General features: G+C 43.5%; 2 protein-coding genes across 3 annotated transcripts in view; one reads left to right on the plus strand and one right to left on the minus strand.

Moving 5' to 3' along the window:
* The window catches only part of LOC139666272 (zinc finger protein GLIS3), a 71,549-nt gene extending 65,456 nt beyond the window's left edge, over positions 1-6,093 (plus strand). Inside the window, exons 10-12 of the mRNA XM_071545446.1 lie at positions 4,474-4,604; positions 5,510-5,665; positions 5,957-6,093. Of these exons, the coding sequence (XP_071401547.1) occupies positions 4,474-4,604; positions 5,510-5,665; positions 5,957-6,093 (424 nt within the window). The remainder of the gene's footprint in view (positions 1-4,473; positions 4,605-5,509; positions 5,666-5,956) is intronic.
* Positions 6,094-7,135: 1,042 nt separating this feature from the next.
* Positions 7,136-11,633, minus strand: elovl8b (ELOVL fatty acid elongase 8b). 2 transcript variants are annotated; one of them, XM_071545389.1, is made up of 8 exons: positions 11,375-11,633; positions 11,201-11,277; positions 10,025-10,212; positions 9,699-9,779; positions 9,331-9,387; positions 9,113-9,227; positions 7,716-7,843; positions 7,136-7,603 (listed from the first exon to the last, which is right to left on the minus strand). In XM_071545389.1, exons 2-8 carry the CDS (start codon positions 11,256-11,258, stop codon positions 7,439-7,441), a joined length of 792 nt encoding a protein of 263 aa, XP_071401490.1. In that variant the 5' UTR covers positions 11,259-11,277; positions 11,375-11,633; the 3' UTR covers positions 7,136-7,438. The 2 variants fall into 2 exon arrangements, with proteins under 2 accessions (XP_071401490.1, XP_071401489.1); XM_071545388.1 differs by having other exon boundaries at positions 11,201-11,632.
* Between the last annotated feature and the right edge of the window lie 324 nt (positions 11,634-11,957).

Genomic DNA, 11,957 nt, shown 5'->3' on the forward strand with positions numbered 1-11,957 from the left:
AGCAGGACATTAAACATTTTGACAAAATTATCAAACTAACCTGCCTCTAGTGTGGCAGCCTCTGACCTCATAGCTAAATGTGTTTACTCTGGCTCAAATGGGCCATTTAGACTCCTTTTACTTTGTAAATACCAGTGTCATTTTTCTGAAGCTAATATTAAAATATGCCAGTTAAAATACATTTGGCGATCGGCAAGGCACGCGTGCGTGTGTGTGTATGGCCGGTGCTAAACACCCGGGGCCTCTCTCACAGACACGGCTGTTCGACCATGGCGGCCTGGGCTCACAGAGAGATGGGTGGTAAATGTTGTCATTCACTGCCTCGGCCATATGTGGTTATATAATTGCAGAGGGGAGAGTCCACTGCGCTTTTCCTGCGTATTGATATTAGAGCCCCTCTGCAAATATTAGTCTGAGGTGGTTTGATACCTAGGCAGTGATTGACACAGGCTAATTGAATTAGAGTAGCGGCAGAGACAGCACAGAGCTACATTAAGAGATACTGCTCTGAAGGGGGACATTCACGACTCGTAACTCTACACTGTCTATCTTCCAGCCATTATCATTCTCCAATGATCCAGAAAACGAGTGTCAATCTCGCAAGTCAAACAAAAACATTCCGAGGTAGTTGCTCACGGCAGTAAGTGGTCAGTCAGTCATTTTCTGGTCCGCAGTTAATAATGTGTAGTCTTCAATTAACCTGTCCATAGAAACGGTTAACCCAAAGAAAAGGTTATGGTGATTTACTGTCAAAATCCCTAAACTAGGATGGTGATTAAGGATGGCTCCTCCGTGTTTAGAGCAGTTATCTTTCTGGGACTAACAAAGAGCTTCCAAGGCCCCAAAATAGCCCGAGCCCTGGCTGTGCTGCTCACGCTGGGGCCTGCGGGGTTGGCTTAGCTTTAGCTTAGCTTTAGCCAGTATACCGTGGCCTGTCTCTCAAGCGCAGCTTTAGCTTGCTAACCAGAACCAGAAGCGTTCCCACCGATCTGCGCCAAAGAAGCTCCTGCCATCCATCAGAGGGGCTTAATGGTCGGCTACAAAGGAGGAGACGAGAGGGGAGGGAGCGTGTGTTTGTGGGTAATGGAAGGTCTGTGGAGGAGAGGGTCTGATCCCTGGTCCCTAGTGGGACAGTAGGGGCAGGTGAGGGAAGACGAACGAGGAGCAGAGCAGGACTGCTCATGAATCTTCCATCTTCAGCTCTCTTTCCATCACATCATGCCTCTAGTCAAAGAGCCAAGGCAGCTTCTCTTTACAAGACTGCATCACTTGCAGTAGTGTTTGGCTTGAAATTCTGGACAATCCTTGCAATCCAGTAGTGATGACTTCCATGCCCACATACCTGATTGTGTTACAGGAATTCAAGTCATTTTGGCTGGACTGTTGTGGCCTAAGGGCAGCATATGACTGTCCAGGTTGGAATGTACTCTTGATCTCTTGGTCTGTTACAGGGGTTTTGAAGCCAGGGTTCAGTCATGAACTTTGTTTGCTGAATCAAATCTCATTCCCAGAATGATGTTAACTTTCCCATAGTACTCTGAGACAAATTCTCTGAGCGACTCACGTCAGAGTCACTGAGCTGTGTCCACTATTCTGTTACCACTGAGTCTGAGTTTGATCTCTCCAAACGGTGCGGTCGCCCAACCAATTAGCTCCTTAGACCTTTTAAAACATATAGCCTTCTAAATCCTCACCTTAACATCTCCTAACACCATCTTCATGCATTAGAGGTCAAAGGTCACGTCACTCTCCCATAGTTAATAGTGAGCAAGCGTGTCTTCCTGAACTCTCCAAGCTCTTCCTAACCCCTTGACCTTTCAGTATTTTTAAAATTGAGCACATCACTCTGAAACCCTCACCCTAAAATCCCCTTCAACTCTACCTCCATGAATCACAGGTCAAAGGTCAAATCACTCTCTCATAGCAGAAAGACAGGGTTGGGTGGGATGACTGGAAAAAGTGGGTAAAGGAGAGCAGTAGAGGATGGTCAGTGAAGATGAATACCAGGGGAGAGATTTATCTGGCATATGAAAGATTCCCCTCATACCTCGAGCCTGAGCAGCTAGCTAGCTAGAGTAGAGAGAGCGGGGCCGGGGCAGCTGGCAGTGATTAGCTTATGATTCACTTTAGCTGCACATAGAGGCTGCTTGTAAAAATATGAACAGTATAACTGTTTCCTGAGTTTGCGCTGACAGCAGCTCCTAGGGGAACGCTGCTCTCCGCAGGAACACATGGCCGCACACTGGGCCTGTGCCAACCCATGGATTAGCCACGCTCGCTAACGGCTAGCTTGTCCAGAGTTGAGGCTAACACAAGGTGCTACACACATGACACTTTGACAAAGCTTCCTCAATGCTGTAGAGGTACCATTGAAGGTCATATTGGATGATGTGGTGTACAAGAACAGAGTCCAAACATGCCCTGTAACTGGATACAGAGATGAACAAAGACATCATTCCTATCACTTAAATTTTAAGCTCAATTGATTTAATGCCCTTGCAAACCTCTGGATTTGGAGTTAAGTCCTTTGGTTAAGGCTAAAAACCAACAAAAACAATCATATAATGGTGTAAATCCCAGTTCCAGATCACCACCAAAATGTTGGCCCCAGGCCCATCTGTCCACCAAATTTCATGGAATCCATTCACAAGTTTTTGAGATATCCTGCTGACAGACATAAAGACAAAACAAACTAACAGGGGCTAAAACATAACCTCCTTGGCAGAGTGACACATAACCCAAAACCTTCATCTGATCTGTTGTATACTGTTTGTAATGCTGATCTCTATTTATAATGGCCGAAACTCAGTGAGCCTGAAACACTGTCCTACAACTAATAGAAATGTAATATAAATTCACAATGGGAGCACCAGTTTGCATATTCTGACTTTTCGTTCAAGATTTGTCTTCATCTGCCACTCTGTGCAAAATGCCCTGCATGGTGGCACTGCCAGCTTCTGAGTGCTGGGTGGCACTTCCCAGCCATTGCTCTCTCATACATGGAGAGGTAGGTCATATAGTAGGCTCCAGCCAGGCCAGAAATGAGCAGTCATCTAAGGGCTCGGCTGCCTCCAGCAACACTCTGTCATCACATTCGTATAGCGCTTAGTGCAAACCATATGCTTCCACAGCACAGCAGCGCATAGTAACACAGCAGCAGTTTATGTGTTGGCATTCCTGATATGCAGTCATGAGAGGGTACTAAGTAGCTGTTGAATATTTGGGGAGGTGATTGGTCGGCTCAGTTTTAAAGGCAGGTCTGTTGGCGCTCTATCTGGATTTGGACCGGATTGCTGTTTCATTAAGTTAATGTCAAGTGTTAAAGCACTAAAACAGGAGTCATTTTGAGTTTCTTGTTAACTTTCACATAAGCATTTAAGTGTCTGAATACATACCAAATGGTGTCAGACATGGTTCTTTCTGTTGGGCAACATTTGCATTTCTGAAAATATCTTGCCAACTTTTTTGATGTGGAATGCCCCTTCAAATGCGTGGATTCTCTCAAAGTTTTAGATTCCCTTGATGTACACACTTTATAATAATAATAAAAATAATAATACACTATTCATGCCTGAGGATGTAAAGTGTTATGGGCAACCTTGTCTCACATGCTTCTGTACTGCACAAGCTCACTGAAACCCGCTGCGTAGCATTCACTTCATTTTTCAGGTTTTTGAAAGTGAACCAATGTTGGCTCAAATGTGTTTCTAAATGGTGGAATTCCCATTTCCTGGTTATAACCTTATAAGCAATTAATCACCAATTGTTTTGTTTTCTTTCCCCTCTGAAATGTGGTTTACTCAGTGCAAAGTGTGACTCTTTGATGCTGAGGCTGAAGAAGGCAAGGAAGCAGACTCCATTTAACTGTGGAATTGGCACAATGTAGTCCAGTTGTGCCTTAGCATCTTTAAAAATGTGACTTGCCACAGCTGTGTCCAATAGCACGGACAAAGCTTTGTTTATGTAATCAAGATCCAAAAAAAGCCTACGAGGAACCCTCAGTTGTCCTCCTCCTGGCCGGTAGAGTCCACTAAGTCACAAACATGTCATGCTAATATTCCTTCTCTCAAAAAGTCATGAATGTAAACACGGCTGTGCTTTCTTCTCTCTAGGCCACAAAGCGTGGAGTTACTGCAATGGTGGGTTGGCGGGGGCTTGGTTTCACTCGAATGCATGCTCTGGTGTTTGTTGACTTAAGATCATAATATGTGGTAGAAGGAAGATTACGTGTGGCGAGCCGAAGTTTCCACACGGCTGGACTGTTTCTTCTGTCACTAACTGCTCCATTGGGTTCGCTGGATCATGTGGTTAGTGGGTCCGCATGTAGCTGCAGCTTTGATTGGGATGTCATACTGTATGAACCGTTTTGTAGAGAAATTATTCATACAATCTAGAGGGAATGATACATCAGTGTGAGGAGATTTAAACGTTTACCCCTCCACCCCCACCCACCCTCCTTCTCTCTCTCTGCAGGGTGTCGGGTCCCCTCCTGTCTCCAGGGATGAAGGGAACCGGGACGCCTCCTCCTCCGCTGGAGAAACAGCATGTCCACCCTCACCACAAGCCCTACTCTCACTATCACCACCACCAGTCTGCCAACGACGGTAAGACCGACCGACCCTCTGCTGCAACTGCAAATGGCAAAGTCAGTTGGTCGAATGTAACCAAGTTTGTTCAGGAAAGACTAACTTTGGCTGAGATTTGAACATTCGCATTTGCGTATCCAACTAATATCCTGAGATATTTCCTGCGGGATGTGATTCAATAACGTAAAGCCTATCTATTACTCTTTTGTAACTCCCCGTTGTAGAAAATATTGTGCCAGATCATTTTAATATATTTCTATGCACAACTCTCTGAACACCCCCATGTCGTTCTTCAAACCATTACTGTACCACCAGAGCCACATAAAAGGACTCAAGGAGAGGAAGTTGTCTCTTAGAACAGATACTGCCCTGTGGCTCTGTCAGAGTGTTTTTAGCACAGAGAGAGATTAGAGTCGTAGAGACAGAGTGGGGAAAACCACATGCCGGAAGCCTTTTCTCTGCACTGAATTGGCCAACAAAATGCTGGCTCATGTATTCAGCCGTCTCTCAGCGCCCTAACATGGCAGGCTCAGCTGTCACTCCCGAGCCTTTTCCTAATGCCTTAAACACTGTTTTCCCTGTTAAAGATCTACGCATGGACGTCTCTCAAACCACGCTGTGGTCAGGGAGTTGCGTAAAAGCGCTCCAGGAAAGGCTGCTTTCACATTATCGTGACTCCTGCGGTCATTTCTGAGTACAAACTGAGAGGATGGGGACAAATGTTACAAACTATGGGACTGGCAGCGTTAGCGCAAGCACAAATATAGCATTGTCATAATTTGAAAATCCACATTAAGTTTCAACCGGATGTAGCGGACGCTGACCTTGGAAACACAATCACCCATAGACACTGGTGGCAGTCTGTCAAGTTTGACTTTTATTTTTTCTTCTCTTTCTCCCCTCCATCCTCCATCCTTTCCTAGACTACCAAGGCAGCTTTCAGAGCTGCTTCCATTTCGGAGACTCCTACAGAATGGAGCAGACGGTCAGCGGTGTCCACGTCCCGGCAGATTCTCACGCCTACACTTCCCATCAGCACAATGGCTTCCACATGTCTAGTAGCAACAATGGCTCTGCAGGTGAGGCCATGGGTTTGCTTCCCTTTATCTTACTATACAGGGCCTGTATTACACCCGCAAACAGCAATACACCACCTTTTTTTTTTATTACTCATCCATCTCAGCATCTGTTTCTATGAGACCCCCTCTTATCTTACTTTTAAGATACATAAAGTCAATTTAAAGTGTCATCTTGCACATAGCTGACAATAATTACTACCTAGTTGCCATAATTGTAATGATGATAAAAGGTGGGCTGAATAATTTCATCAAGGTGTTGTAACATACTGCACTTTATCATGTCTACTCCAGGCTTCAGCTTGACCCAGGAGCTCCAAGGCGGGGCAGGGTGCCAGTTCTCTTCCAGCCCAGAGGAGAGCATCTTCTTCCAGGTGGGCAGCTTCGACCGCAGCCTGAGCCACATCTCCTCCGTCTACACAGAGACATAGAATAGCACCGGAGCAGGGCACACTCTACCCCCCATACTCACTACTCTGCTGTGCAACTCCTTCGGGACGCAACGTTACTCTCCTGAATCACCTCTTTTCTAGTTCTCGTTCTCTTTGTTCATACTAGACACGGGTCAAATAGTATCTGCATATAATTCTTATGGCTTGTTTTGGCCTACTTAGGAGCCAGGTGGGTGGGGTTTGTCAGGTAGGATAATAAAATGAGTTCCAGCAAGATTAAACAAACACAAGAAAGCATTTGGAAGTCAATTCAGTATACTTGCATGTGATTGGCTACTTAACTGACACTGAATTGTCGTGATGCAAACCACACCCATCTGATACTCCAAGTCTGTTAGAAGAAATGCAAAAAAACCTATTTGTAAATGCTATTCGATCCAGCTCTGGTTTATACTGGTTGTTACTTGATATAAATCGAGGAAGGACACAAGTCAAAACAAGTCTTTCATTTCGCCCAGCCTTATTTGATCTCACACTACATGATAGGAAAGTTAGAGGGTGAAGAATGATTTCTTATGTGCCCCTCAGTCATTCAAAGCTCCACTGGTTATATATCATGTTCTACTTCTTAGCTTCACTACACAGACTCCAAACACGCAAAAACGACCAACTGGACTCGAAATGAAATGTCCTCTCCCTCCTCTCATCTTTTTTCTCTCTCTAATCTACATCATTCAATCTATTTTAGACTGAAGTGTAGAATAAAATATATCATTTTGCTGTGTTGTTTTAGCAGTGGAAAAAAAAAACTTGTTTGCATTCCGTTATTTTGTTGTTAAGTGTTTTTGCTTTTGGATTTATTTCTGGAGGAGGGTTGGGGCTCATCAACTATGCAATATTGCAGAGGTGAAACCGATCTACTTTATTATGTGTATAAAATGTACAGTTTGTTTAAAACATTAAATGTCATTTCCCAGTTTATGAAATAAATAATTGTACAATCATGCAGTGTGTCTTTTTGTTTTTTATATGAATCTGATCCTCTAAAATATGCAAAAATGTAGCCAGGACTCAAATCATTCACATTATTTATTGGTTGCACATGTCTGTAAAATACTTGATTAGTTCATAATGAGGGAATGAATTCACCTCATCTGAATGTACAGTGGATGTGATATAGTGGAAGAGCAGCATGAGGAACATCAGTCCCATTATGGACAGGTTGTGCCCTCTAGTGGACATTGGCAAGTACTGCTGACATGGGAGCCCATACCCCATACAACATGCAGTACATTATACATAGAAGGTGTCTGTAGTTGACAGAATATTTTGTCACATTATCAATGTCAGCTGCTCTGGTAAAGCCACGTCGTATCATAAAGTCTTATTTCTGCTTCTTCCTGCTCAGATAGCTCTGATAATAAAAGTTGCTGAACAGGACGATGAGGGTGACGCAGTAGGCAAACACCACCATGTTCATGGAGTCCGGGAAGTCGCACTCTGTGAACAGGTTGTAGCCCGTGTGTGTGATGAACAGCAGAAACTGAACCTGGAGAGGCAGTGGAGAAAGTTCAGATCAAATTAAAGCGACATTCCCAACATATACTGTATGCACATTTCCCATCATTCAAAGTCCACACAGCAAATCAAGAGCCACTCACCAGCTGTAGTGAGGTAAGGTAGCGCTTCCACCAGAGGTACTTCTGCATGTGAGGCCCGAGCGCAGCCAGGCCGTAGTAAGAATACATCACAATGTGGACAAAGGTGTTGACCAGGCCAATGAAGAATGCTGCATAATGTAGCACAACAGATGAATGCAAGAATATTCAGAGTGGTATTAAAAAAATGTGCGTTAAATTTTGAGTATAAAGATCGACTCAAAGCATCAGAAAGTACGGAAAGGCTTCCAAATGAAGGAAATTACCATAGGATCTCAAGTTTTCAATTAGTTGATGAGAATTCATAGTAAATTTTAATAAAAATCATATCGGCCTGTCAGTGTCGTCTCCCACCAATATGATGGAGGCGAGGATATGAGTTTACTCAACAGCTTCAGGGGACGGCAGAGAACAGATGATGGTCTTGGACTGAAACATTTCCTGTGGTGCACTTTTTTAGTTTTTGCACTTTTTTTAATTGCTTTTTTATTAAATGTATTTATTTAAACTTTATTTAACCAGGAAGTCCCTTGAGATTAAAATCTCTTTTTCGAGGGAGACCTGGCCAAGATAGCACACCATTACAAGGTTACAAAAATTATAAAATGGAGCACGTTAAAAACAGACATGGGACAACAGATACATAATACAAAATCCAGTTTAGGAATAGCAATTGCACTCTTTAGTTACACAGTTTTTTTATCAGAGCTTTGAACTCTCCCAGGGAGACAAAATCATTAAGCTGTAGTGTGTTCTGAAGGTTATTCCATGACCAGGGCGCAAAATAGGAGAAAGCTGCTCTACCAAGTTCTGAGCAAATCCTGGGATACCTGGTAGAGCAGCCATCTAGTGGAGCGAAAATCATAATAGCTGCTGGTGAGTGATTGGAGATTACACAGATATGAAGGGAGATTCTGCTTCTGCTTTTGCACCTTATGTAAATAAATGTCATTTTGTTGCATCAGTTGGTCTCTTTTGGATTTCTTCCCTGTTTGTCAGTGTGCAAATTCTTGTTGGGTTCAGGCAGGGTGCCTCACCCTGCCTGAATGAGCTACAAACCACTTAAAAGAATTTCATTGACATTGCTTTTAATGGAGAGTTTTAGAGTCACGCGATGGTCTAAAGGTGTTTCAGAGGCTTTTCCATCCTGACATCCTGAATCAAATTTTGGGCGTTTTGGCATGAAAATGCTCAAAGACGTTGAATACTGGCACAAAATATTCACTATTGGCAGCTTCAATCCAAAAATATCTGTATTGGCCTTCAAAAATCCATATCAGTCGATGTTCAGTGTCTTGCTTAGTGACATTTCGACAGGCCTGGATAAATCTTTCTGTTCTTGGACAGTCTCTCTATCCACAAAGCCATACAACCACACCACATTGTGCCAGGTGACTTACACTGTCCTCCCGCCACATACTTGACTCCTGACCACCAGTTGAAGATCATGGTGCCGTGATGATAGACGTGAAGGAAGGTCAACTGGCTGTTCTTCTTCCTCAGGATGAAGAAGACCTAGTCATGGAGAGGATGAGAGGGGATTGTTACACGGTTTCAACTCTGTGACCTTATGCCTGTGAATCTCACTGATGCTGCGGGTGTTTTGATAAGTGTTTACCGTGTCACTGAGCTCTATGATCTTGGAGAAGAAAAACCACCAGCAGACACTGGCCATCTGGAGGGAGGAGGGGAAAGAATGGAGGAAAACGAGTTTGTCATGCAGGGCGAGGGTGGAAACCAGGCTTATCTCAGGTACAAAGAGACAGGAAAGAAGAAGTATGATAGCAGAAGTTACTGCACTAATGGAACAGTTTATTGCACGTTAATGCAGGTTACTGTATATTGTATCTTGCGGGTGTCAGGGAGAATTATTTTTACTGTGAATTATTTTAGTGTGATGCTCCAAATGTTGCATGTGCCAGACCAATTTTCCCTCACAGAAACAATAAAGTTACAAATCTAACTTCATGTAGGACATTTGCTTACCCTCATTGCCAGTGGGCTGGTGCTGTAATCTACTGGCTGACAGAGGTAGCTGTAGTTTGACAGCCAGGATGTGACCAGGAACTGGAAATATTCAAACACTGCTTCAGTGAATTGATACATCATTATTACCATCATGAAATGAGTATTCCTCTGTTGAAACAGAAACTAATTGATAACAGGACAACTGAAAATATTCAAACACTTTCACTGAATTACTCAACTTCATTGATGATCAACTTCATCACTATGGTCCTGATCAAATTAGATTTTACCCATTAAAACAGAACCCACAGGGAAGGAGGCCACACACAAAGCAGCACACACACCTCATAGAACATGTAGGCAGACAGGCAGACCATGGCAAAGTTGTAAACAATGAGGAAAGCTTTGAGGTCGACGGGCTCCCTGTGTTTCATCAGGCGAGGGCCGGCCCAGACCACACAGAGGTAACCCAGGAAGATGACGAGCACCGGGACGGGGGAGTAGACCAGCAGCCACGGGTCGGTCCTCTTGTCTGGAACATAATGGAGTCCGATGTTAGGGAGTTGATGGGGAAGAAGGAGAAAGACATAGGTATTCTCCACTTGTTGAGCTGTAGGGAGAAAATCTATGTCCAGAGGCGTAGCTATGGGCCCCACACACAGGAGGTGACTCTGGGGCCCCTCCACTTTCCTCTCATCCCCACACCACCACTATTCCATCTATCTATCTATAAGATTTATAGCATGTCTACCCATCCACAACTCAGACACACCTCCACAAATGCATTTACTGATCAATTATCGGACACATCCATAATTTAAACTATAGTTTTTGGCACTACCCTGATACTGCTGTCTGTCAAAAACATACTTTCACCAATTCAAAATATGTCTTTGGTCAGCACAGGAAAAACCTGGCCAGATTTTATTCTTGCTTGTCCCAGTTTGTCTCAGATAGAACAACAGTTGCGGTTTTAAAATTTTTGAAAACGTTTTTGTTTGCAGTTTTGTAAATTTCAACCAAACCTTGTTTCAAAACCAAAGCAGTGTGAAATAAAAGCATAAAATATTTATAAATATACACTTGAGGACCACAAAAGGCATTTAAGTCCAGACACTTTAGGGGACCCTGGGTTGTCAGTACCCCTATCCCCCCTACTTCAGCGCCCCAGGCTCCTGTATCTGTCCACTAGGAAGATGAGATGTAACGAGATAATATAATTTAAAAAGTGCCATGGTAGCAAGTCCTGTGACATGTGTTGTCAGCCTGAGCCACAAAGCAGTCATTGTGAAGGCATGGGCTGATCTGCAAGCTGGGAGACACATCTGCATCTCCCCACTCCCACACATTGAACACAGATAGATGCCTGTTAGCCTGTGGCTTTTCTTTCTCTACAACCATATAAAGGAACAGATACGAGTTTACTGCAAAGCAAAAACATTACTTTCACAATAAAATGGGTGGAAATGTGCAAGTGTTTGTTACATGTAGGCTAGATAGAAAAATAATAATAATCATACCTCCATTCTCCACTATCCACTGGTGCAGTGACAGGACGTTTTGCCATGCAGAAGCCATCTCAACTCGAAAAGGACGTCAGTGAATAAAAGAAAAAAACATTGACAATAATTCTGCTTTCTGAAACTCTCTCTCTCACGAAAATATGTAGCAATTAAAATTTAAAATCTACTCACTGAAGCTCACTTTGTAAACGGCGTTTCAGACCGCAGTGACGAGGCTGCAGCTGTCGGACAGACTTTGGATTTTGGACACAACCTGAAACCTTCTGAGTCTGGCAAATAATTACAAACAAGCCATGTGCGGCCGGCTGCAGCGGAAATAATACTCCTTGCGCTGCTGCTATTTTGTTTTAGTTTACAGTGATAGAAGTCGCGCTGTGTGCTCACACCGCTCACGCTGAAGAAAGTGGCCTTACCAGTCGCACCAGTTACAGGACTTCAAGGGGTTTTGATTGGACGGTGAACCACATCAGCTCAGTTCAAACTGGCGAGACAAAATTGACTCTATGCATGAATCTGGGCGTTTGCCTGACAGTGTCTGGACTGAGATCCAACTTACACAGGTAGGCCTACATTCAACTCTTTTCCTGTTTCTGCATTTTTATTGTGGTCAGTATTAGACAATTATTGTTTATTGTGGTCAGTATTAGACAGTTGTCTTTAAAGTAGCCATAATTACTGCAGTTCCCTAACGCAAAAGAACTATAGTAATCCTGCAATAAAGTTTAGGATACCATACAAATGCCACTGCAAAACT

This window comes from Centroberyx affinis, unplaced genomic scaffold (assembly GCF_046629955.1).
Source record: "Centroberyx affinis isolate AG114_WGS23_722 - 3 ecotype Tasmania unplaced genomic scaffold, CSIRO-AGI_Caff_v1 ptg004902l_1, whole genome shotgun sequence".
Lineage (NCBI taxonomy): Eukaryota > Metazoa > Chordata > Actinopteri > Beryciformes > Berycidae > Centroberyx > Centroberyx affinis.